This window comes from Hypomesus transpacificus, chromosome 2 (genome assembly GCF_021917145.1).
Source record: "Hypomesus transpacificus isolate Combined female chromosome 2, fHypTra1, whole genome shotgun sequence".
NCBI classification, from domain to species: domain Eukaryota; kingdom Metazoa; phylum Chordata; class Actinopteri; order Osmeriformes; family Osmeridae; genus Hypomesus; species Hypomesus transpacificus.
The window spans coordinates 13,078,373-13,105,126 of NC_061061.1; the positions used below are offsets into that span (position 1 = coordinate 13,078,373).

Genomic DNA, 26,754 nt, shown 5'->3' on the forward strand with positions numbered 1-26,754 from the left:
CAGAGGGACGAGGAAAGGCTGTGTTTTCCAGGACCAAACTCCCATCCATCAGTATGGTTTGAGAGCAGACCTGGCTCAGCTCTCCCGGGGGCATGGATCAATACACAGATAAATACTGGGCCGTTAAGGTGTTCAAACGGGCCAAAACCCTGGCAAGACTGGCTGATTTATAGACATCAATCCATTATGAACCATTCAGTTCAGGCAAGCTTTTTTCCATGCCAGAAAAGAAAAAAAGCATTGTGTTGGCCTGGAAATCTTGGGACCTTCAACTGCTAGCAGTAACAATTCAGTGAAACATACATGACATTGATAGTGTGGAAGCACAAACGCCTAACTTTCAAATGCACATGAACACCACAAAAACAAAGGTATGTATCTACCTTTGGGTGACAATGACGTTTTGGAGAAGTTCAAATGCTTGAGCCCCTTACGAAGTTTAGCAAACTGTGCTCCCAAGGAGGAGATACCTGCACAAGAAAACAACATTCCCATGAACACCCTCATTTCATCAGCCATGATATCAGTTTATTCATATCTGCATCTTGCAGTCTATTGTAATACCATTATTAAAACACCAGGAGACTGCTGCATCTGACATGAGTATTTTTGGTGTATCTTTAATTCATGATGACCTGAATAAGTTTTAGACTTTATGGATTTATGAAATATTCAACCAGCCAACATTCTGCTGAACACTCAAGTTGTTTGTTTCAACAACCTTCTCTCAACTTCAGACAGAAGGAATAGAGAACCTCAGGCTGTTCCTAACTTATCTAAAGAATACCCTCTACTGACATGTTCTGAATTCAGCCCAGACACATCCTGAGGGCTACAGTATGAGAGCATGCTGCGTTGCAGGGATGGAGCAGCTCTCAGTGTCTTCTGAACAGAAACAGGTGGACAGAGCTGCACAGCTGTCTCTGTGTCTATTCTGTGTGACTGTCCCCTGCGGTGTGTGTTCTGGGAGCCAGGTACCTCTGTCCTCCAGGGGGTTGTTGGCCAGGCTTAGAGTTTGCAGACCTGAGACAGGGTTGTAGGCCAAAGCACCAGCCAGCTTCTGAGCAAAATCCCTTCAGAGAAGACAGCAGGACAGTATACCAATAAATGACAATGCATCAAAGACATGGGTAGAGTATAGTAAATCTAGGCCAGTGCTATAAAATAGTGGGCAACATTTGACATTAAAAGTGACATTAACTACCATTCAATTCAATTCATGGCAATACCTATGGTAAATGCATTGTTGGTATATTGCAATTCCTATGTAGTTTAATGGAATTAAGTGTTAGCTATTTAGGTTATTACAAAAGTGTACGAAAGCACAATGTGGGAGAGGGGTGTAGGGGGTAAGTGGATGTTGTAAAGGGGCAGTAAAAGGTTGTGTTACCAAAACAAGATCAATGTTAACATCCACTTAGTCCTGGAAAGCCCAACCTCCCCCACAGCAAGTTTCACATGTACAGTAACTCGAACCGCTAAACCATAACGCAGTTATAGTTTAACAGTTCCTGTGTAAGTACCATGTTCTTTACTACAGACATTGCTATGTAGTTACACAGCACATTCATGTACCATTAAGCTAACCGTTTTTCTTTTGAGCATTCTTCAGTTTGATTCTTTGCTTATTTGCATGCTAGGTTAATGGGCTCTGCGCTTGGGTATAGAGCGGAGGCTCACGTTTTCAGTCCTGCGTTGTCCAGAACCAAGTCCTCCAGACGACTGGATCGTGCCACCACCTTCAGGATCTGGTCACACACGTCTGCCGACTGGACACACACAGCTCAGACATGGATTAACTTTGCAACAGATAAGCAGCACAGATAATAGAGCTAACAACCGATAAGCAACACATAATAGAGTTAACAGTCAGTTACTTTCCATCTTAAACAGAATAAAATGTGGTGTAAACTAGGGTTTGGGTTAACTATCTTGTGACATGCAGAATAGTTTATACATAAAAAATTGCATTTAACAGAAAAAGGCTGTGCCCAACATTTAAAATAGATAAAAAATGTATACCGGGCCATGCCTTCTAATGCTTTTGACCCATTTCACTCTGCCTCTCTATCCTGTTGCTTCACACTCAAACGCACGCACGCACACACACACACACGCACACAGTCTCCAGGACAATGTTATAAAGTTGACATTCATCAGACAAACACAGATCAAAATAATGTCACTCTGGACATTGTGTTGGTCCTGCTAATTGGCATTCCGCATGTATGAGGCCCATTTGGAGCAGCAACATGCTGATTGTTTCCAAACAGAAGAGGGATTGTGCATGAGATGTCTCTTTCAGGAGGACGAGAGAGAGGGGAGATGGCACAGAGAGAGCTGTTGTTCTTTGCCAGGCAAGGAAAGAGAGAGAGTGAGAGAATGACAGAGAAAGATAGGGAGGGAGAGACAAAGACCGGAGGAGAGAGAGAAAGAAAGAGTGAGAAAGACAGAAAGGGAGAGTATGGAGAGAAGGCGGAGGGGGGCGGGTGGGCAGGGGGAGGGAGAGGGAGAGAGAGGGGAGGGTTGTGATTCTGGGTCACGGGATTCTGGGAGATAGAGTGGGCGTGTCTAATGGAATGTCCCAGATAGGAGAGTATACTACCGGGTACAGAGGAGCTTCTATCCCCGAACCCCACTACTGGCTAGCATTATAGCTAGTGCTAACTGGCTAGCATAATACCTAGTGCTACTAGCTAGCAACATACCTACTGCTACTAGCTATCATAATGGTGCAACTTGCTACAGTAGCATGCTACATAGTGCTACTATAATACTACTAATATTATTACTAATAATAATAATGACTATTAATAATACTGTTGTGATATTACCTAGCATAATACTAACCACTAGCAAGGTCACAGACAGAGACAGTAATATCCATACAATTATGTACATCTGTGACACCCTAAACAGTTGGATTAGCTGGCTACTCTCTTACATATAATTGAAAGCAAAACATTTAGGCTATCCTTTATTTGTAACATTATTTGTGCTGTCCCGTTGCCAGACAGGAAAACGCATCAAATTCCACTCAAAACCACCACCTTTTGTGTTCCCATCCCAGTGCAGGTTTCCATGGCAACCTGGCCTCCAAACAGACCATGAGGGCTCAACCCTCCTTTGTCAACGAATACAGGACGTTTACATACAAAAATGCCCAGTTACACACACAAATAAGCCTTTAGCCAGATTAATTAACCACACTGAAACTGAGAAAAGCATACATATCATGTATTATTCATATGACAAGCTTAGTCTGCAAGGATAACAAGATACACCATTACTGTGTAAACATCTTCCCCTACGAATACCCAGTCAGAAAGGATCAAGCAGAGGGAGCATGCGAAGCGGATGGAGCAGCGCCCAGAGGGACGGGAGAATGAAGGTGTGTGATAAATCACTAGACAGGAGGGGTGGTGGAGCGGGAGGAGGGTGGGGGAGGAGGGTGGGGGCTGAGTGGGAGGGGGCTGGGGGAGTGGGACGGTGCAGATTTAGGATGAGAAGTGTGGGGGTGGGCTGGGTCTGACAGCGTGTGTGTTATGGAGACTATTGTCTTTGAGGGATTTGCCTGTCTTATCACACAGAAACATCAGGCTCCTCCGCGGGGAGGGGAGACAGGAGAGGGGGGTATCCACGCTCAAATTAACTCACCAGTTTGGAATCCTTGGTGGACAGCTTTGTGAACCACTGGTTATACTCCAGCACTGCGATAATAGCCACCAAGTCCCTGCCGGGCGGGGGTGAAAACAGGACATGGGAGTTAAGTGACAGTCAAGTGATGCTCTTCAAATAACACAGCTCACTTCTCCTTTATGTTTTCAATATGCATTTTCAATATTCTTTGTATAATGTTCACCGATTGGACTACCCCAGACCCTATCCTCCTGTCTCTCCCGTAACGATGTGCTCTAAAAACAGACCCCAGAACTGTATGATTCATCATTCATGTGTCCACTCAGCCAGTGCCTTAAACCATGGCGCGCGTGAGACGTGCCTGCAGCCAAACAGAGCCAGTTCCTGTAGCAAACTGGGCTCTGTGACTCACCTATTTTCCAGATGACTAAAGTCCTGAAGGTTCAGTTCCCTCGTGTCCTGAGTCAGATAAATGGTGTCCACATCCTGGCAGAGCACACAACATATCCTGTCAGCGTCAAACACACTTGAGCATCTTCATAGATTCCTCTGGATTCTAGACAGATACTGACCCACTGCACTTCCTCCTTGTAAGGCAGTCCCAACCAGTCACACACACACCTGTACATCTGGGAGAAGCCACCTGGACAAACACACACAGGAGAAAGAAGAGTCAGTGTAATGAAAGCACATACACAAAACACACACACACATATCCATTAAAAGTAATAGAGCCCAAACACACAGACAGAAGTACGTCACTCATCAATAGACAGTCGCACACACAAATAAACACACAAACGATTCCAGTTTCCCCCCTAGCCCCAGAGAGCCCAGCGGAGCCGCAGCCTTCGTACCGCAGGGTCCAGGGTCGGCCAGTTTCTGGGTCTCCCAGAGGGCTTGCAGGCCGGAGATCCTCTCTGAGGGTTCCATGGTCAGCTTCTTCATCACCTTACTGGGCAGGTGCAGGAGAACACACACACACAGAACACAGGCTCAATCGCAGTCACTCTCTGTTCTCTGCTCAGTGGACAATAACTTTGGTTTGCGCATTGCTTTATGCTTTAAGCTCAAAAACTGCATTTCTGCATTTGCTTCATACTTCCCTGTCATAGAGCAAATACAAACTTTCGGTTGTTCATACAGCACATTGTGTTAAAGGTTACACATGTGGAGGGGGTTCAGCAAGGAGTTTTAGCAACACACACACATACACTCTTGTATACACATACCAACACACAAACATGGCAAAAACAATCCATAAAAACCTACATTCTCTGGCTGTTCCCACAAACACTATAGAGTCAGAGCTGTGTCTAGCAGACAGATGGTCTTTGTGTTGCAGTGAGGCAGGGAGGTTTCCGTGGCTGAAGCACTTCTGACTGACCTTCAGGCCTGCTGACTGGGCCTGCTGACTGGGCCTGCTGAAGGGCCTGCTTACGGGCTGGGGCTGAGTACAGGCTGGGCTGCAGGCTAGGGTTTCCTGCTTGCTGTACAGCCTCAGGTACAGCCTAGGGTACACCTATAGGGTACAGGCTAGGGTACACCTATAGGGTACAGGCTAGGGTACACCTATAGGGTACAGGCTAGGGTACACCTATAAGGGTACAGGCTAGGGTACACCTATAGGGTACAGGCTAGGGTACACCTATAGGGTACAAGCTAGGGTACACCTATAAGGGTACAGGCTAGGGTACACCTATAGGGTACAGGCTAGGGTACACCTATAAGGGTACAGGCTAGGGTACACCTATAAGGGTACAGGCTAGGGTACACCTATAAGGGTACAGGCTAGGGTACACCTATAAGGGTACAGGCTAGGTTTTCCTGCATGACAGAGGTCTGCATGCTGGCCTCTGATAAACCCTGCCCTGCCCGTATCCCTCTATGAAGTGTTGTGGTGGGGAGGGATAGAGGGAGAGAAAGAGAGAGACTATAGAGACTATAAATATAGAGGTATGGTGAGAGAGAGAAGAAGTAAGAGAGAGGGACAGAGGTAGAGAGAGACTCACACAGGGGACAAGCCAGGACATATCCTCTGCAGGCAGCTGCCTATGTGGGCCACCACCTCATTGACCTCCTCCGTGGACACCATCTTGAGGGAGAGGACCCCCCGCTCATGCTCCACCACCAGCTAGGAGAGAACAGTGTCGGTAACCTGCACCATGGAAACCCCAATCATCCCAGCCAGACCAAACCGACAAACTTTAAGAATAAAAAATGCTCCCACATCAGCTCAACGTCCATGTCATTCTATTCCCCAGAGCTGCTCAGTAATAAAGAAACCAAGTGTCCATAAGTGGGCTACAGACAGTCAATTCATGCAAAAACACACATATGTAAGTGTGTATAGGTGAAAGGTTGTGGTTCTCCTGTGAATCTCCTTGAGGCGTCTGACAACCTTGACTTGTCGCATAAAACTTACAACTGTTTCAAATTTGTCTTCATTCAATGTATTATCAAATGACTGCATGTTGGAACAGAAACACTGCAGCAGGTGTAAAACATTCCAGGGCAAGGTGATTCTCTGTTACCTGTGTGGGCTTGTTACAGGAGATTCCCTGAATCTCCAGGTAATTGAAGCTCTGCTCAATCTGCAAGAGAAAGATATATGAATGACTGAATAAATGAATGAATGCATGCATGATGGGAGCGCAGGTCTGAGTGCAGGCTGTGGCCTGAAGACTAACTGACTGAACGACATTGTCTGACTGGGAGGGATAATGAGTGTCTAGAATAGTGACGGTACGTCTGCAGAATAGCTTTGTTCTGAAATGAACGGGTAGGGATATTTTTCGCACATCTGTACAGAAACAAGGTTGTGCTGAGTCATGTGAGGGTTGGGTTTCCGGCAGCAGAGCCTGAGCTTCTATCAAAGGTAATAACAACTAGACAGGCTCCGTCCACATTCTTTCATTTCCTCTTGAATGAAGGAGTTTTTGAACAAACACTGACCGGTGCTGGTCACTACTTCCATAAAAGGTCTGGAAAAAGGTGCAAGCACTTCTAAATGTGCAGGAACACCTGCATATAAAATGCAGACCATATTGTTGAGAAGTCTACACAGGCATAGACAAAAACACACACACTTGCTAATGTGTGCGTGCCTGGAGAAACACACACAAACACACACACACACACACACACACACACACACACACACACACACACACACAGCTAGAGGCCAGGCCAGGGAGCGAGGCCAGACTATTCCAGGTGGGCAGAGCTCCTAAGGCTTGGCAATAGAAGAGCTGCAATCTGGCTGACTGACTGGTAACCTAACCTGACTCTGTCTACATGTAGGTCTCTTTCTCCGTCTCTATCTCTGTCTGGGTCTCCCCATTTCCCTCTCGCACGCTCTTTCAGTCTTTTTGTATTATCTAATACAAGTGACTATATTTGTGCCTCACAGTTGTTTCTTAAACTTCTTGGTCACAAATACACACACAGAGAGGAGCTCATTACATAATTCTGTGATTGGACAGGAAACAGGAAGTGAAAAAAGATTCAATGAGCAATAAGCGAGGTTGAGGTAGTGAGGGCCAGCCAATAGCAACGGGCTGCTGAGAGGAGCGGAGCGTGGGACTAATTGTACAGCTCAGTGATTTGTTCATTATCCATCTGTCTCCTACAGTGTACTGCCTCCCCACTCTTTAGTGAACCATGGATGGCCCTGACTGTGTGGATGCGAGTGTGTGTGAGAGAGACTCTGTGTGTGTGTGTGTGTGTGTGTGTGTGTGTGTGTGTGTGTGTGTGTGTGTGTGTGTGAGTGTGTGTGTGTGTGTGTGTGTGAGTGTGTGTGAGTCAGTGAGTGAGTGAGAGTGTGTACAATGCACTATTATTAACAGAAAAATCACAAACGATGCGATGCGGCTCAGAGATATGAGCTAGAAAGGCCGGACAGAGAAAAGGAGAGAAGTAAACAGATCAAGAGATAGATACACTGAAACAGAAGACTTCAGAACTGTCTACACACCAGAGACCAACAGAGAGAGTGTGCGAGTGGGGGTGTGAGAAAGACAGACAGACCCTCTCCTCTGTTCTCCAGACAGCCCTCTCTGCAGGCCACCACTACTACGCCAGTACCAAGCTGACAGGTCTAGCAGAGCAGGCTTCTGGCAGGGAACTCTGCCCTCCATATGAATACGGTACACACACACAGTATGTAAGCACGTGTCAATCCTTACCTTGGTAGGGATGCGTGCAGTCAGGAGGTAAGCTCGATGAGACGCCAGAGCCTGTGGAGGGAGAGAGAGAGGAGACAGAGAGAGACAGAGAGACAGAGAGAGAGAAAGAGAACATGTAAATAATATTTCACAGAACTGAAAAACAAGGAACAAAGCCCTCAAGCTCTCAGGACTGTGTCAGAGAATAGATATTTCCAGACATTTCTGACAGGTTGAAAATAGACCAAACGCAGCGCTCCCGAAATTCCTCAGCTTGACTCTCAGGAGGAAGATCTGCTGGACAATCTGCTACAGCCTCACATCCTAACCCCCCCCCCTCCCTCGATAAGGAAAGAGATAAGATTCCCTGCAGTACGGTTATTAGAGAGATAGAGGGAGAAGAGAAAAGACAGGGGGAAATGTAGACGGGGGGATGAGAGAGGTAAAAGCCTGCTCCCTCTCCTTCTGTGGACAGATGAGGTTCAGACAAAGAAGCCCTCTCCATGACCAAACACCCTCTACACATCACTTGCTCATGGGCTTGTTCTCCGTGGACCACAACAACCCTGTGTGTACGTGTGTGTGTGTGTGTTCAAATTCCCTTTACTCCTAAGGCTCCTTAAGGCTCTCAACAAATAGTGCTGGCTATACTTCCTTGTTCTCAGCAGATACAGCAAATGATGACTCCATCATCCTTCCCTCCACAAACAAGGTTCCTGGGAAAGCAGCTTGCATGAATCTTTTATACTGTCATCCTCAAGAAAGACTATTCTGAATCAGGAACTGACATGATAATACCATTCTACTGTGCTCGTCTCCTGTCCTGTGTTGAGTGAAGTGATCCAACATCATAATTAGGTTGACGTGACACTCAAAGGAGGTAGTTCGCCCAAATCAGAACATTCCTCTTTTAGACACAGCCCATGGCTCTCCCTCTCTCTCTCTCACACACAAACCAGCACACACAAACACACACAGAGGATAGACATGGAGGAAAAAGAGGAAGATGCCGTCTTCGGCATGCTCTGAACCTGCTGAGCCTGGATGCTCTCCTCTCCTGCTTCTCAACGTGCTCCCTCATCCTCCACAGAACCTTCTGGTCATTCCCATGAAGCTTCTTCCCCCACTTCCCCCATGCCAGTGACTCATGTGGAGGGAGAGGACAGCCTCATGGTGCTGACGGCACAGCCTAGACAGACACGGTGATGAGGTCATGTGGTCTACTGTCACCGTGGAGAGTCCCTTCTCGGATCCGGTGGAGCTAACCGCTGCGATTAGAAATGTTTTGATTTTTGTTGTTGTTATTTGAATACATTGTTGAATGTCTGAATAGAATGTAACGTTGTTTGCGGTGAGGTTGAATCTTTGTCGGGCTGTTTTTTTTCTTCGTAACGTGTTTCATTTTCATCTCAGTTGTTTGAAGGCTGACAACATCCTCGGAGCGAATGTTTATGACACCTCTGCAGCCCAGCTGTCTGGGGAACACAGGTTTCCTACTGTCTCAGTTATTCCAATTCACCCTCATCTGGGTGCCAGACACAGTTTTTGCACATACAGTATCTGCAGCACAGACACTTTACAGAACCCCTGCCCCCCCACAACCCCCCACTATGCGCTCCCCTCCCTTCTTATCTTACGGTAATCACACATGATGTAAGACACAGCAACTCCTCTGAGCTTCCTTTCAACCTCCAGGCTTCCAGCTACAGTACATGCTCCCGAAGCAGTCACATGTCACATTACTACCAAAGGAAGCTGCAACAACAACTGGGGTCTATGAGAATAATAATGTATTCATTCAGCAGACTTCTATCCAGAGTAACATACAGAGGGATATTGAAACGTTCAACCTCCTGATCTGTAGTCAAAGGCTCTACCACTGAGCTAAACCCAAACCCCATTGTATCGATTTCACAGTTGAGTTCTGTAGAGTGGCAAATATGATCCACGCTTCTCTGTGGAGAGTGATCATGCTGCACCAACACGCAGTGGAGGTGGTGTTAGGTAGGCTGGGCTTCCTGTCCCCTTCCTCCCTCCCTCCATCCCAGGATGGGCTCTGCAGTGATTCACCCAGGGCTGTGCTGACAGGGCAGTGCTGGCGGAGCAGTGCTGGCTGGCCCACCGTACAGCTGCTGCTCCCGGACAGGACAATAGAGCCACACCACCAACCACACCCACACCCACCCACACACACACACACACATACCATCATTAACCACACCCACACACCACACTATCAACGGCACCACCACCACCCACACACCACCACCCACACTACCAACTACACCACAACCCACACAACACCATACACACACCTCCAATCACATCACTAATCACAACACTGGCCATTTTCACACACACACCTCAGGCAGATACGCAGGGTAAAACAGTCAGTGTGTCGCCAATTCTTCCTGTAGAAATCGTGACCTCCTGTGGATATTTAACTGCTATTTTTCACATTCAGTTTCAAATGACGAATCAGTTGCTAAGCAAGCAGAAAGAACCCAGCAAGGAAAAAGCAGAGGGGTTGAGAGAAAAACTGAGATTTCAACAAATACACACTGAAACACCCTACTGCAGACCTCTAACCGCACTGAGCTGAAACCACAGGAATACAGCTGTGTATGAATTCTTCATGTGGAGAGACACTCCAGAACGAGAGCACACGGGCAGACCTAGTCCTGTAGGAGCAGCCCTCTGCTTCTACACACGGGCTGACCTGCAAGGTGCTCTGGCCTTCACCAGCTTTGAGCATGTGTGCGTGTGTGTGTGGGGCGGGGGGGGGGGGGGGGTAGCCACACCAACATCAGGAGTAAATCCAGTTTTCAAAGACCAGGAGAGCTTTTCAAGTTAAGAGGAGAGAGAAGGAGGAGGGTTCATTCCCAGAGGTCTTCCAAGGATCAATAGGAGCCTGTTGCCTCTGGAGGACACACACACACACACACATACGCACCGCTGGCTTCAATGGGAATTGAACAAACAAAGCTGTATTTGAAGCCTGTTCTCATGCGCTGCAGATGTGCTTCTCTTCCAGCTCGATGCTGAGCATAGCAGGTTCATCACTCTAACGTGACCACCGAACCAAACTGTGTACAGTACACACTGGTAGATACATGTGATGTTGGCTCAGCTGAACCAGCTAGCGAAAAAGAGGAAGTGTCTCCTGGCTATACAAACACACATATGTATGCCCAGTTAGCAACTTCTGGTAACCTCGGCATCACAGGGGCACTAGGACCTGGGGGAGAAGGCTGGACTGGCGGTGGGCATTAGGAACAGGCTGTGATCTGTACCCTGTGGTCTACACAAGCAGAGGCAGCCAACTGTAACACTCACACTGGGGTGAGGAATTTGAGTGGGGAGCCCACTGCAAACACACCTCCACCCTTAGCATGAAGCCAAGCACCCTAAGAGCACCGGCCAGGGTAGGAGAACTGGTTCAGGACTGGGAGCCAGGGCTGGATGTCACCTCCATACTTGACTTTACACTACATCTTGTCACTAACATGAACCTGACAGAGTTAGAGGAACCACATTTAGATATATTGGGCCAGTGACATGTTCAGGTGTTCCATGTTCTCTCCATGAGGAAGTTGACAATCTCAGATCACACAAGCGAGGAGAGATCTAAAGCATTTGTTGGAATGACAGTAAAACATCTATAATAACAAATGTTGTACTTCATACCTGCATCTACATATATTAGCATTTATATGTATACACATAATTGTTTTAGAGCACCAGAGAAAGTTCTACAGTTTCCTCAGATAAGCATCTGTGATTTATAGCCCGTTGCCACTCCTCTGCGAGCAAACACACACACACACCATGAATAAGTTAACAATTAATAGTCCTCTCTGACACACGTCTCACACACAGCTCCCCCCTGACTCTATTGAAACAGGGATGAAGAGGAAGTTCGACTGTGCCCCCACCCTACACCCCCACCCCAGTCACAGTTTAGCTGGCAAGCTCCATTTCCTCCGTGAAGGGAACACTATCGTGCCAACAGCCAACCTTCTCAGACCATAATCCCGGCACAGGGATTTCTGTCAGTCAGAAAGAGGTTTTGCATGATGGTGGAGTTTGTGTGTTTGCGTGGGTCTGGGTCCAGAAATCTGGGTAAAGGCTAAGTTTGGGGCTAGTTTGTTTTTCCTCTGTGCCATTTCCCCCCTATGTTGTGGAACAACAAATACTTTCATTTACAGTCTTTCATTTATTTGTTCAGTTCAGTCAAGCTGAACATGAGAAGTCAGCATGTCCTTGTCGTGGTCCACGCCCCGACGGAATTCCAGAGAACCACTGGGAGACATTCCAGCATTGGCTTCCAACTACGCAACAACCACCCACCACTCACTGTTGTTTGTGCAGAGCCCACCACAACTCAAAGCAACATGGCCAGTGGGAAACACACTAGTGATGTCTGGCAGATGGGACTGAAACATGGACAAGAAAACTCTTCCTGCTGAGTGTTTGTCCATGATGAAACTCCTCACAGTAGATTGTGGGTTTGGATTTCAGCGGTAGAGAGAGCTGAACAGTTCAACGCGCCTCATCTCCATAGCAATGTCACTGCCGACACACACCCCTGGTCTTTTTGGGAGTCAGTTTCCATCAGAGTATTGATTGGGCTCTAACACAGAGGGAAGGACAGCTCGTTCGCCTCATTTAGGCTCTTCATCACTTCATCCATTAAACACAGAAGATGACAACATGCATTTTTGATGACCCGTCGCGTCTGAATTATTCAGGAGACTTCGGATTTACTGCTCTCGGACACAAACGTTTAATGTAGCCAAACTGAAGTTGTGTGAAGACAGCGTGAAGGCTGAGTTCTCAGAGATCTGTTCTGGGCCTCCACCACTCACCCAATCACACAGCATGCTGCGTGTTCCTTTGATGCTATGGATGACAGTGGACTCTGTACAGGACAGGACAGCAGAGGAAGTGGCAGGGGGACTCACCAGGACTCTGTTGTCCATCTTGTCCCCTTTGCTCTCCAGTTTGACCCTCTTCTTGACAGACAGCTTGATCTTTCTGCCCACAGCATCCTTGACACTGTCTGGGGAGGGACAGCAGAGAGAGGACAGGTCAGCAAGTCAGATAGTCAGTCAATCAGCCAGCCAACCAGCCAGTTGGTCAGGATAAACTTCCCTTGATGGTTAGAGTCCCCTAGATGGTTAGAGTTCATTTCATTTTTAGTTCAGTCAACTAACTAATGCATTTGAAATAAACTTCAAAAAAGAAAGAAGACAAAACTCAAAATAGTTTCAGTAAAAGAAAAGTGCTTATCAGTAAATTCAACCGGAACGGAAGGAGATGATATAGAACATCTGGGTAGCAGTTTTTCAATTAGACAAGGAAAGATACATTTGCGATTCTGCATTATCTGCAGAAATTATTTTAAATCTTTGCTGATAAAAGAAATCCTAACAGTGTACTCATTCCACAATTCAGACACGTCCCAGCCAGTCATCTTAAGCAGCTTTTCTTTTCCCCCCATTCTTATGAATATCATCTCCTTTGAACTCCAGACCCGAATTGGCTGAGAACCTTGTCACCAGTCATATTTGCTGCAGGTTCCGCTGTTCTAATTGATTCTCCACGCCGCCGCCCCCCCCTCCCCTGGCAGTGTCCCCAGTGGAGGCTCATGGACGACTGGGCTGAGACGGTTCCACACTGCTATCCCGATTCTGAATTCTGGAGGAGTTTGGCACAATCCTCCTGTCTGAAAACAGGCAGACTAGACAAAGGCTGGTCAAAGGCTTCTATGGGAACAAACGTGTCCCTCTGTTGGTTTTGATGTTGTTGCTGTTGTTGTTAGCACTGTGAAAACACCCTGAACAGTGACCCTGTCCTGCACGCCCAGTGACAAGCTGTCTAGGACACATAAAGGGAGTTCTTCACACCAATCAGCTTTCTACTCCCTAACGTGTTCTCTCCTTCTATCCGTTTCTGTCTCCTTTTCCCCCCATCTATTCACCTCCCCCCTTACTCTGCCCCCCCCCCCCCCCCCCCCCCCCCCCACGTTCTCTCTATCCTTCTCTTTCTCTCTCTCTCACGCACACACACACAATCCAGGTGACAGCTATAACAGGAACCTCTGGACTGTAGGATGGAACAATGGGTTTCTCTGCTCGGCACTCAAACAATGCAGGCTCTCTCTCTCTAGTCCACGTTGGGACACGCTAATTGCTCATTGTCGAGGACACTTGAATTAGAAACAGGACCCTCACACTATTCAGAGGAAACTGTGATCCAACTCCACTTACTACCCCTGCTGTCTTCACAGCGCTGGCTCTCTAGGGACATAGCTGCAGAATAGTGTGATAAAACATTATACAGAGTGAGCATGTACAACATGTTTGAAGTGAGATGTGTCCACTAAATTAGTTTTCTAATTTACCACTTCCGAAGTAAACCGTCAAACTATGCACCTGGGGGAATACTTACAGTCACATTTATAATTTGCTTATCCTGAGACAGAATAATTGCTGAACCTGTAAGTGTAATTTATTGTTTGTCTGGATGATTATTCTTTTAGACTACACTGATTCAGATAACTACAGGGTTACCTTTGTAATGACTAACCAAATCATACAAGCACAATATCATAAGTGTTACAACTACTGGCGGGTGACCGCTGGCTGTTTTGGCCATGCCTGGCAGAATAGGGTAGGAGAACTGGGTGACCGTCTGGCTATTGGAAGTGCATGTTTGACACAACACAATGACCTGTCTGGCTGGTAGAATTGAATGTTTGACACTGTTATGATCGCAAGCTGGTGGGCTGAAACTATGCTAGGCCGACACAAAGAAGTGGAGAAATGATATAGACATTGGTAAGTTAGGCTACATTTAAGCTAGTAACCTAAGTAGCCTACTAACTAAGAGATACGAAATATAATTAGATAATTGTATATATGTACAGCTATCTGAAATATACATATGTCATTATATGCAATTTACTGTCATAATGACTAATCAGTGAAATAGTGTGGGCTATTTAGCAACAATGGGACGCAGGGAATCCAGCGGACTCATCCGCTTTGTTGAGAAACATGCAGCTTCATCATTGGGCTGACAATGTGAACCACATTTTGACAGTGAGAACCAATTCACTTGGGGACATGCATCTCAGGGTATTAGCCTATAATAAAGACCGTTTTACATATTTCTTACCAAGCAGTTCTTTGGGAAGGTCTGATACCTCCTCGCTCATTTTCGTAAAGAGGGGAGTCGCTTATCCAAAAGGAAACACTTTTAGTGTTTATTCATCAAAATGTACAACTATAACGGAATAAAATGCGACGATATGCTGCTCCGGCGCTTGTAGAGTCAGGTGCCACTCCGAAAGCGCGGTTACATGTTTCCCTCCCCTTACGGTGTCGGTAAAATATATCCACATTTGTCTCGCAGCATCTCCGTCGTTCGCCGGTCCCTCTGGTAGTAGTACTACGTTCGTAGATATCATACATTGAGAAATAACCAGGCAGGGGAGATTCCAGTTATTAAATGGCTAGAAAGCTACCGAGCTCACCTCGCGAGAGTGGACCGCCGTGGAATCACACACCCTCCCTCGCTAGAACAGATAACTGCAGCCGCCAAGCCCACAATGCCAATGAGCAGCCTTGGTCAGGAGGCTGGAGCCTCAGAACGCGTCGGAAACAAGCCTTTGCTGCCACCTGTCGATCAACTGAGATAAACGGAGCTAATGCCAGGGGGAGGAAGGTCTGCTCTCAGAAGATGGACAAGAACAAGCGTGGGAGACTGATGGATTAACAACATGATGAAAGGGAGGTACTAGGAGAAGGCCCAGCTGACCTACTGCGAGGAGCGCAAAGGTCACACGGTGGCCTTTGAGACAGCAAAGATGTAGTCTGACCTGCACAGATAGGTTTCCAGCTCAATCCTATCCTTGTCTCTGATACTTAAACCCAGATAGACCAGTGCCCCCCAGTGGAATAAGTAGTAACTTCATTCAGGGCCAGTAGCTTAGGGCAAGACAAAGTAGACTGTAAGACAGAGCATGTCTCGTGCCTGGAGGGTAACACCATGCCATAGTCTCACAGGACTAAACATCAACATAGGACATCATGTTTTAGAGTTTGAAAATGTGTTTAAAACAATTTCTGCAATATTGTAAAAAAAAACCTTGCTCATCCTTATTTACTGGGACAAGAAGCTCTACATGCTTTCGAATTCCACGTTTCACTGAAAGCAAGGATGACTGGAGTGCAGTAGAGTGCAGTAGAGCTACACACTAGCAGTGCTGACAGGTGAAATGCCTGCTTGTTGACAGAGAACAGTGAACTCTTCCAGTAGGACTCCTCAAGCAGGACTCCTCCAGTAGGACTCATGTAGCTGCATGTTTGGCTCCGGTGACTGCCCCTGTCTCCATCCATGGAGAGCTGCTGAACCAAAAGCATTTTTTAATCTTCTGAGAAATCATAATAATATGGCCTTAAATCAGGTGTTATTATTATCACATGATTGGTTTAGTTATTGCAAGCATAAACATGAAATTTGGCACACAAAAAAAAGATTTTTGTTGAAAAGTGTAATTGCTTGCTATCGAGTCCTACCAAGAAATACTTTTCACAAATGTGGGTAAGCGCTTGAAGGCATTGTGAGATATATCAGGTTTGATTAGCTTATAAATTAGCTTTGGATCGAAGGCAAAACGTTAATTTCAAGTTGCCCTCCGGTCAGATGTGGAAACGTTCCAGAGAGCAGAGCTCTGGTGTGGGAGTGGCAAATTGCAGGTGAGTTCCACCCTACCTGCAATCAAAGGAAACTTGGAGGGTAAAGATAACAGGAGAACATTTGGGCTGTGAGGACAGTTATTCACTTAGAAGAAATTAAATAAAGGTAAGAGCTGTTTCACATTGTTTCAGCTAATTTCGGTTAAGGCTAAACCATATTGAGTTTCATATATATGCTTATAGAATATTGACGTCGACACACTTAATTAGTCTAATGTCAAACTGGACAGATATGTGTGACATAATTTCAAGTGTTAGTTCATGTGCAGAGATTCAGGCCATGCTTACATTTACTTACTGAGATATAAAATACACCAGTGTGGTGGTCTTGCCTGAGAATTCAATGTTGAACCTACATTGTTCACCTGCAAAGACACCAGCTGACATGCCCCTGGTCTGCTCCCTGGTGCTTCCTGCTCTGCTGGGCTCTCTGCTGGTCTCTCTGGCCAGTGCTGTCTGCCCCCCTGGAGGGCAGGGTCAAGCTGGCCACTGGGGTAATCTCCTCATCTAAGCATGACCATACCTCTCACCTCATGGTCTAGATGCTTCCAGTAAGTTTGACCAGTGTGTCACTCAGTTTGACCAACGTGTCACTCGTTTTCTATATCCCCCCCATGTGGCGCCTGCATCTCTCCCTGTGTGTGGGCATCCCCTCCCCTGCTGCCCTCAGACTGTCCGGCTGATGTGACCATCGTGCTGGACACCTCGGAGAGCGTGGCTCTGAGGGGCAAGCCCTATGGATCCCTGGTGGAGCAGATCAAACAGTTTGCAATGAACCTTGTGGACCAGCTCGACACCAGGTCTGTGTGAGAGCTCCCTACAGCTACGGTATCCACAGAAACGTAGATTAGGGGTTTTAAGGATTTGCAGCAAGTGAAGGTATGCCTTTGGGGTTATATCCCCTGCTACTGTATGTGGCTGTTTGGTGGGTAACAAGCTCAGACAGGCGGCCTGACAGATGTGATAAATGTGTGTGTGAGTTTTAACATGATAGAGCCAAGTTGAATAGAGCAGTTTTAGGATTTATCTGTTTGGCTGAGATGCTGTAGACAGATTGATGTCTTGTATCAAAATGTTAAACATGTGCAAATCCATTTACTACCCAGATGTCCTTGCCTTACATTACATAAAACACCATAACACATGCACACACACGCACATGCACACTACACACACACACAAACAGGTACTACCGCTGTGATCGTAACCTGGAGTGGAACGTGGGAGTTCTGCACTACAGTGATGAGGTGAAGGTGATGAGTGAACTGACCAGCACCAGCGAGAAAGTAGCCAAAGCTCGGATCAAGACAGTCATTCAGGACATCCGCTACATCGGCAAAGGAACCCACACAGATTGTGCCATCTCCGTGGCAACTGGACAGCTGATGAGAGGGTGACTCACCTGTCAGCCCTGTGTGTCTGTCTATCTGTCTGTCCATCTAGCTCTCCCTGTCCATCACCTGCCTGTCTGTCTGTCTGTCTGTTCGTCCAGTTCTCTCTTTCCATCTACAGTACATGTGAAATGGTTTCCAAAATTTGAATTTGAACTAAAGTCTCACAACATGTTATGGGGCAGGATATGTTGCCTGCTCATTATGTAGTAGTGATTGAAATAATGGGAGTTAAGGACATCGATGAGAACGTGCACCTCCTTGACCATGTCTCCAAACGGCAGCTCTCCTCTCCGTGGGAACAAGTTCATGGTGGTGGTGACGGACGGGCATCCCCTGGACGGCTGGAAGGAGCCATGTGGTGGGGTCGCACACGCCGTGGCCGAGGCCAGGCTCATGGACGTACACATCTTCGCCGTCCCCATCACTCCTCATCATCTGGTAACCCTGGAGACCTGATGCTTATGGCAACACTGGGTTGTGTGTGGCCAACACTTCTTGGTCGACTCAAAATCTGGACGATTAAACATCAAAATATGTTACTTTGTTCTACCTCATATTGCAAAGACTCCTCTAACAGACTCCCGGTTCAGTTATTGGTTTGAGCAGTTGTGATTGCTCTGTACCGGTTAAAGCCCCTCTCATTCATGCTCTCTGCAGGATAACAGACTTGGCTCTATTGCCACAGAAATGCAGCCCACCCAGAACTTCTCTGCTACTAGTGAGGATCCCCAGGTGGTCAGAGACACCATCAGCTTCATCCTGGCTTCCATGGTGAGGAAGCAGAGAACCCCAGCTGCTTTGAAAACCTGAAAAACATACCCTGAAACGCTGTTGTAGATGTTAAAGTTCAGAGGTCATACTAACTGTCTACTTCTATTCCCTTGGGCAGTATAAGCAGTCAGAGGATTTGGTGAGTCCAGTCTTGCATTTAATTGAATTGATTTAAGTCAACATTTTGCATTAAGTGAAGAACCAAATTTAGAATCAACAGTACTGAAAAACTGCTCTATTGCATTTATATGACCTTTATTTAACCAGGTAAAATCATTTAAGCATTTAACATCTACCTTCAGCTTAATACTCCAATCTTATGTCTGTTTAATATGTTCATGACCATTTGTTTACCATTCTGCTTCATGTTTTAGTGCTGTACGTTTGAGTGCAAGGTAAGCTCAAAGTCACTGTATTGGACCTCCCAGCTCCTGTATGTTCATATGATGCTAGATTCCAGTCTCAGCGCAGCTCAGATTTGGTTGGTCTGTTTGCGGTTGACAGGCATCTGAAGGACCCCAAGGCCCTCTGGGGGATGGTGGTGAAGTGGTAAGACCCTCTTCTTCACCTTCAAATGAAAGCAGGAGTTGTGTGACTCCTATCTGTTAGTGGCTCTGCCAGTGGTTTTACAGAAGCCATCAGAGGTACAGGCAATACTTTACAGACATCCTCCCTGGGGACAACAAAGCATAACATTGGAAAACTCATTAAATCAAATGGATATATCTTTGAGGGCAGTCTGATGAGGAATCTGATGTATTTGCAGGGAACTCCAGGACGCCATGGGATTAGTGGGAAGCCAGGAAGTTTGGGATCTAAGGTACCATCTTTGCTCTCTTAGATGTGATGTCTAGCTACAAGATGTGTTACTGTCGAGAGTAAGTTGCAACTTAGACAGGTCCCTCATCAAACTAGAACGTAATGATTTAGGCTTCTGGGGGTTGGGGGGGGGTCTGCTTTATGTTGGCTTGATTCTGGACCTAAAAAGTAATATAAAATGTAACATAATGTAAAATTTACTAAGATATAGGTTTTTATGATGACATCTTTGCTCTGCCAGGGAACAGCAGGGGACCCCGGTCCCCCTGGACACAGAGGTGAAAAGGTCAGACTAACGCCGTAAACACATTCAATGAAACATTCAGCCCTGAACTACTCCAGTCCTGGGAAGCATCACGTTTTCTGCTATGCCTGATATAAACACTGCTGTCTGCAGCAGCTACTCAAGGCCTTATATGTACTGTTATTGTATCCAGTTCGCTTTTGATTACCATTTTTTCTCTTCTCAGGGTGACCAAGGTCGACCTGGTGACAGAGTGAGTGTTTTGGGGAGGTGTAGCTTGTAGGTCTTGTGAACGGAAAATACATTTCATCCAAAGCTTGATGGGATGCGCATTAATGTTAGTGTCTTCTCACCACAAAGGGTCCAAGAGGACTATCTGGACAAAAGGTATGTATACACAAGTTATTCATGTAATCACTCATCATTACGTCCATAACTCATACCCATCCATCCATCCATTCATTCATCAATTCATTACCATGGTTTACTTTGTTACAACGTTCAGTAGTTGTTCTGACACTTATTTGTTTTGTTCCAGGGAGAGGGGGGTGTAACTGGAGTGGATGGGAAGGATGGATTTGGGGTTTGCATCTTATTTCTTTTTTTCCTTTTAAATCCATGTGAAAATCCAGAGTGAATATCTCAAAACTTTTGAATCATTGTATGGTCTTGCCCTCCCATCTTTCTCTCTCCCTCTTTCTTCCTCTCCCTCGCTTTCTGCAGGGAGACCCTGGAGCTGTGGGCCTACCAGGCTGTAAAGGAGATGAGGGGGCAGTGGTGAGATTTATTTTGAGTGGTTTGAATTAGGCTGTTTATTTTGTGGGGATTTGGGTACATTTGTTTGTTTGTTGAGTGTGGGTTAGTTTGTTTGCGGCCTGTGTGCAGTCCTGAGTTCTAATAGGGTCTGACTCTGACAGGGAAACGCAGGTCTTCCTGGACAGAAAGGAGATGCTGGATCTCATGGACTACAAGGGCCGAAGGTAACCAGATCACTCAGTGAAGTAGTATTTGTTGTCTTTTTGTGTGTGTGTGTGTGTGCACGTGTGGATGTTTGCAAATGTTGCTCTGACAAGTGTTTACCTGTCCCCTCTCAATCCTCAGGGTGAACCGGGCTCACCAGGGGGCCCCGGTAGCCCAGGGGTAGTGGGCCCCTCCGGGGTGAAGGTATTAAACACTCAGACTCAATCACCACTCCAGTTGTTTTAGGTTGAGGAACGCTTGAGTCACGTGTCTCCGTCCACCTCTGCATAAAATGTTCACTTGAAGAGGAATATTCGTGCACTTGTTCTCCTCATGAGAACATGTACTTGTCTCCCATGTACAGGGAGAGACGGGACCAAGAGGAGCTCCAGGAAGCAGAGGAGACCAAGGGGAGGATGTGAGTAAAGGGAGGATGTCTGTAAACAAGTTATGATCTGAGTGGAACCTTCCATTGCACACACAGACCACCAGATGTGTGAGGGATGATTCTGTTGTTTATGTTCGGTGAGAGAAAACAGTAGTCCTCACAGTGACTTTCCTGCTTTCTCTTCTGTTCCCAGGGAGACTATGGTCCGCCTGGAACCCCTGGTGGACAGGTAAGGAAGTGAATTACACATTTTATAAACTTACGATAACTACTCTCATGGGTTCTAACTGTGAACTTTTGTAAAATGCAATAAAAAATGGCTTCCACACTTGAGAGATACAATATCAGGGGGTGAAGCATTGATTCTGGTTGGCAGCATCCTCTCCTCACACAGCTCATCTGTGTTTCTCTCAGGGGGAGACAGGAGAGAGGGGGCCCAGTGGGCCGACTGGAGTACGGGGGGCTCCAGGAGAAAAGGTATGCCTGCCTTGAACAATTGTAGCTAGGAAAGCTAATGCACTTCCCGCCAAAGGGACAGAAAGGTGACCAGACAAGGGTTTTTCATAAAAAACGTAATTCTGCTGTGGTTGTAGGCAGAGCCAGGTCCACCGGGAGCTCAGGGTCACGAGGGCCAATCAGGAGCTATAGGCTCACAGGTGGGTGGGTCCTCTGCTCTCCATCCCAACCACTTCCTGTAGAGAGACTGTTGCACACTCTGTATTTGGAAGTTCCAAAATAACATTTTACAGCAATTTCAGACAGTCTGAATCTGATTTACTTTACTGACCTGTGTTTACATTATGCTTTGTTTGGGATGTGTCACCCCTGTATGGGTCCCCTCTTCCTCCTGCAAGGGTACGAGTGGTGTGGAGGGACAGAAAGGCCACAAGGGAGAAGCAGGAAACCCAGGTCTTGCGGTAGGATAGGCGACCTCGCCATCACGACACACACCATGAGAGAGAACACTTGCATAAGTAGTACAGTGTTGTGGTTGTGTTCAGATAAGGCTGACCTGTGTACTTCTTTCCCAGGGTGTGAAGGGCCCGCGAGGGACTCCAGGACCGACAGGGGTGATGGGGCCAATGGGAGAGAGGGTGAGACACCAGGGTCAAAGGGATGATGGGGAGAGTTGGTGTGTGTGTGTGTGTGACAGAGAGAGAGAGAGAGAGAGAGAGAGAGAGAGAGAGAGAGAGAGAGAGAGAGAGAGAGAGAGAGAGAGAGAGAGAGAGAGAGAGAGAGAGAGAGAGAGAGAAAGAGAGAGAGAGAGAGAGGTTGCTGTAAGTAAAGTTGGTCCATCTTGACTTCAGGGAGAGGATGGAGCACCAGCTGATGGCCAGCCAGGCAACGCAGGAATACAGGTCTGTATTGGATGGATCTATAACCTTCATGAGAAACAGGTGGCTTTACGTCTAACCATATCCCCTATGTCCTTAGGGCCACCCTGGTTTGAGGGGACAACCAGGGGTAAAGGTAAGTCAGTCAGTCTGTTTGTCTGTCTGTTTGTCTGTCTGTTTGTTTGTTATCCAAGGGTTTAATGCTTCTATGGACTACTCATGCATCTCTCTCCTTCTCTCCCTCCTCCCTCTGATAGGGTATCAGAGGACTCCCTGGCATAAAGGGAGATGCTGGCCAATCAGGTGACCCGGGTGATGATGTAAGCAGCTCCACATTATGCCAACAATATTCTGCATTACTTCATACAGTTTCAGTGAGATGAATAATTTGGTTTGTACAGTTAGAGACATAATCTCTGGAGTTGTGGAAGTAGCACCAGGCTACCCCAGCGGTCTGAGCAGTGTTCTGTGTGTGTTGCTGTTGCAGTACTACAAAAGGGCAGGTTGTGGCAGTAACGTTCAATGAATGGCTTTAGAATTGAATTTGTCTCTAAGATCTTAAGTCTGTCACTAATGTCACTGTCTGTCTGTTATGTCATTTCCTGCCTTCCAGAATGGGCAGCCGGGGCCAGGAGGACCTCCGGGGCCGAAAGGATATCCTGGTTTTGAAGGAGAGAATGTAAGCTCCGCCAAGTCCGCACACACACATAAACACACACATGTATGCATTCATGCACACACTACTCAGTGTGAGTAGTGGGTCAGATGGCTGAGCGGTTAGGGAGTCGGGCTAGTAATCAGAAGGTTGCCAGTTCAATTCTCGGCTGTGCAAAATTACGTTGTGTCCTTGGGCAAGGCACTTCACCCTACATGCCTTGGGAGAAATGTCACTCTACTTACCGTAAGTTGCTCTGGATAAGAGCATCTGCTAAATAACTAAATGTAAATGTGCTAAACATTTCAGTAAAAGTGCCGGTTTTAGCCAGCCAGTTAATTTTCAACCGCAGTCCCTGGACAGGTTATTAAAAACAGTTACAATACAAACAATCACTAAACAATGATTACATGCAAGGCAACGTAGGACAAGCAAGACATAGCATACAGATAGATTAACATAGAACAAAAGCAACAAGACAAAATCCATAAAAGCAACTGTGTTTCCACACCTCACAAGCTACAGACAACATGGAAAGCGGCATAACACGGCTAGGGATTATGTTCCCAAATCTGATTGACCTTTAGCCATGTCTTCATGTTTTTTGGTTAAAGTGTGATAGGTGGTGCAGTTATGTGTGTCTGATGGCAGTGTATTCCAGACATGGGAAGCTCTCACAGAGAAAGTGGATTTACTAAAAGTAGTTTTCCTTAAGGGAACTATAGTCACCTCTCATGGCAGACCTTGTGGTTCTACTACCATATGTTTGGGTTTTTTGTTTAACAAAAGTTAAAGAGTGCAGGGGGAGCCAGGCCATGAAGGATCTTCACATTTTCCAGAAGAAAGCAGTTGGCCGCTTAAAGCCAAACTGCATGGGCTGTATATACATATCTATATATATATATATTTTTTTACTGTGTTCATATTGCTTTAGGTCTCTTTTTATGTCTTAATTCATGTTTTACTATATTGTCCTGTCAAACTATGTGTCACCACCAGGAGAAGTGCAATTTAATTTAGTTGTCATGTGCAATGACAATAAAAGGCATTCATTCATTTCTGGCAGGGTGTTCCAGGGCCTGTGGGCCATGCAGGTCTAGATGTAAGTATAGTTTATTCAGCTGTCCTAAATACAGAACTGCTCTTTCAAGACTCCATGCAGATTTACATCCATTAACATATGTTTTTCTTGGTCAACAGGAGTGTGAGATCCTGGAAGTCATCCAGAAACTTTGCAGTGAGTAATGCATTGTGCATCATCGTGTCTGCGTTTACAAGGAAATAGGTATCAGTTTTAAAGAATGTAACCCTTCTCCCCCCCCCCCTTCTTTTTTTTTTTTTACAGCATGCTGTGGTAAGTTCTAGAACACCCCAATACTTTATGAACTGTTTCTCGGCCTCTGCTTAACCTCCATATGTCCCTCCTATTCCCTGGACCCAGTGTGTGAATGTGGGCCGGTGAAGCTGTTGTTTGTGCTGGACAGCTCCGAGAGTGTGGGGCTGCAGAACTTCACGCTGGAGAAGGAGTTCATTATCCGAGTTATCAACAAGATGGGCACCTTCAGGAGTGAGAAGGTGAGGGATGGCAGACTCTCTGGTTGGAGCCAGATGACTAACCCTGTGTTGTCTCACCTCACACAAAATGCGTGTTTGTGTGTTTAGAATGAGCCAAGTTCTCGCGTTGGTGTTGTGCAGTACAGCCATGAGGGAACTCAGGAGCTGGTGTCTATGGGCAACCCTACAATAACATCCATCACTCACCTGAAGAGGTCTGTGGAGACGATGTCTACAGGACAGAATGTCATCTCTCTTTCCCCTTACAGTCCAAAACAAGGAGGTTTTTACTATGATTTTGCTGATGTGGTACCCTTTCGTTAAAGCCTAACGTGAGCTTATTGTGAGATGTCTGAATGACACATTGTTCTGTCTGTAGTGCAGTCAAGAAAAGGGTCCTAACCGTTTCTGCTGTGTGTCTAGCGCAGTGAAGAACATGCGATGGATCGCTGGAGGCACATACACAGGCGAGGCTCTGGAGTTTGCCCGCAAGGCGTTGGCCGGCTCTCAGCTCTCCAGAGGAGCGGTGGTGGTCCTCACAGACGGGCGGTCCGACACGAGGGACACCAAGCCCTTATCCTCTCTCTGCTCCATCCCAAACACCAAGGTACACTGTCTGTCTGACCCCAGGTCACAGGTTCACAATACCAAATCTTGTTCAACGCATGCTTGTTACGTGGTAGGTGTTAATGGCATAGTGTCAAAAGTTGATCGTTTGATCTGTGTATTTGGGTATGCTTTCTTTCCAGGTGGTGGGTGTTGGCATTGGGGACATCTTCAGAAGGTCGGCATACACCACCATGTTGGAGGAGATCACCTGTTTGGCCACACCCAATCCAGGATTCCTCCTGAAAATCACTGACCATGCCCAGCTACTGGAGGAGCACTTTCTCAGCATTGTTACAGATGCCATTTGTCATGGTAGTATAGTATATAGGCACACAACTTGATCCACTTTCTTTGTACTGGTCTTTCATGATTAAATAAAAATGTCTTTTTTTAGATCTATTTACAAGCAATGTCACAGAGGGCTTACAATTATATGACACACTCATATTTATATATTATATATATCATCCGTGCTCTGATGACTGTTGTGTTTACAGATAAGAAGTGTCCAGATTATAACTGTCCAGGTAGGTCTCTCTCAGATGTTCATTATCTAGATTTTCCTGACCACGCATTCACATAGCGTACACCGACAGATACCCTGTATGATGAGGTGCCCATCTTATCTCCAGTTAACACAATGCTCTCCATGTTCTTCGAAGCTGAGTTCAAGGAGGCCACTGACATTGTCTTCATGCTGGACGGGTCCTCCAGCGTGGGCCGTGCCAACTTCCAGAAGACCAGAGACTTTGTGGAGATTGCGGCGATCACAATGCTCCTCAACCATGCTGGGGGGCAACTACGCATCTCCGTCCTCCAGTACAGCGACAGCCGGCGCCAGCGGTCAGAAGTCCCCTTCACAACCCAAGTGGGGGATGTTCAAGCGGGACTAAAAGCTACACGCTTCATGGACGGATCCAGCAATCTCCCTGCAGCCCTAGCGTTCCTCTCCTCCACTCTGCAGAAGGATGGGCGGCCGGGGGTCGCCAGAAAGGTGGTGTTATTCACAGACGGGCGCTCTGCCGGAGCCACCAGTGCCACCATAGCCAATGCTGCGGCCACTGCCCTGGGACAAGGTATCCAGCTCCTGGTTCTCACTGTGGGCAAGGACTACGATGAGGCGGGGGTGTGTCAGCTGGTTACCGGGCAGTTGGGTGGGTTTGACTACAGTGTTGTGGACAGACGTCTCCTGCAGGTGGCGATGTACAAAGACCTGGCCAGACCAGCAGTTGTACAAAGATTGGTGAGAAAGCTGACCAAAGTGTAGAAGTCTTAGTGCCCTACCAGTGTCAGGTTAAGGAATGTAAATGTATATTCTAGTGTTGGTAATGTGGAGCCCTTAAGCATGAACTGAATCAATAAACTAACCCCAAAAAAGTATGTCATTTGTTTATTCTCTAGATTTTTCAGTTGTTTTGATATTAATCTAGACTTGAGAATTTAACCAACACCAGAT

General features: G+C 46.6%; 2 protein-coding genes across 5 annotated transcripts in view; one reads left to right on the forward strand and one right to left on the reverse strand.

The window, feature by feature from the left end:
- LOC124477184 (F-actin-uncapping protein LRRC16A-like) overlaps positions 1–15,413 on the reverse strand; it is a 34,074-nt gene extending 18,661 nt beyond the window's left edge. For all 4 annotated transcript variants that reach the window (XM_047034853.1, XM_047034837.1, XM_047034828.1 and 1 more), the window contains exons 1-12: positions 14,988–15,413; positions 12,770–12,867; positions 7,827–7,877; positions 6,174–6,233; positions 5,652–5,773; positions 4,497–4,594; positions 4,212–4,282; positions 4,052–4,125; positions 3,658–3,733; positions 1,681–1,769; positions 979–1,073; positions 384–470 (exon numbers count right to left, since the gene is read on the reverse strand). In XM_047034853.1, coding sequence (XP_046890809.1) covers positions 384–470; positions 979–1,073; positions 1,681–1,769; positions 3,658–3,733; positions 4,052–4,125; positions 4,212–4,282; positions 4,497–4,594; positions 5,652–5,773; positions 6,174–6,233; positions 7,827–7,877; positions 12,770–12,867; positions 14,988–15,027 — 961 coding nt within the window. In that variant the 5' untranslated portion in view covers positions 15,028–15,413. The remainder of the gene's footprint in view (positions 1–383; positions 471–978; positions 1,074–1,680; positions 1,770–3,657; positions 3,734–4,051; positions 4,126–4,211; positions 4,283–4,496; positions 4,595–5,651; positions 5,774–6,173; positions 6,234–7,826; positions 7,878–12,769; positions 12,868–14,987) is intronic.
- Positions 15,414–16,412: 999 nt separating this feature from the next.
- Positions 16,413–26,678, forward strand: LOC124472752 (collagen alpha-1(VI) chain-like). The gene is made up of 36 exons (XM_047027767.1): positions 16,413–16,676; positions 16,944–17,064; positions 17,241–17,370; positions 17,757–17,963; positions 18,246–18,402; positions 18,622–18,735; positions 18,854–18,874; positions 19,110–19,130; positions 19,240–19,284; positions 19,502–19,555; positions 19,796–19,840; positions 20,025–20,051; positions 20,159–20,185; positions 20,337–20,381; positions 20,522–20,575; positions 20,716–20,778; positions 20,900–20,962; positions 21,123–21,176; positions 21,340–21,375; positions 21,561–21,623; positions 21,740–21,802; positions 22,001–22,063; positions 22,178–22,240; positions 22,454–22,504; positions 22,581–22,616; positions 22,738–22,800; positions 23,094–23,159; positions 24,202–24,237; positions 24,336–24,372; positions 24,481–24,489; positions 24,577–24,710; positions 24,798–24,904; positions 25,113–25,296; positions 25,439–25,610; positions 25,796–25,825; positions 25,961–26,678. The coding sequence occupies exons 2-36, from the start codon at positions 16,956–16,958 to the stop codon at positions 26,563–26,565; spliced, it is 3,054 nt and encodes a 1,017-aa protein (XP_046883723.1). The 5' UTR covers positions 16,413–16,676; positions 16,944–16,955; the 3' UTR covers positions 26,566–26,678.
- The last annotated feature ends 76 nt before the right edge of the window (positions 26,679–26,754 follow it).

Coding starts and splice junctions, on each gene's coding strand:
- LOC124472752 (XM_047027767.1), top strand. CDS start 16,956: ATGCCCCTGGTCTGCTCCCTGGTGCTTCCTGCTCTGCTGGGCTCTCTG. Junction 17,371..17,756: donor GTGGACCAGCTCGACACCAG/GTCTGTGTGAGA, acceptor ACACACAAACAG/GTACTACCGCTGTGATCGTA. Junction 18,736..18,853: donor GCTTCATCCTGGCTTCCATG/GTGAGGAAGCAG, acceptor TCCCTTGGGCAG/TATAAGCAGTCAGAGGATTT.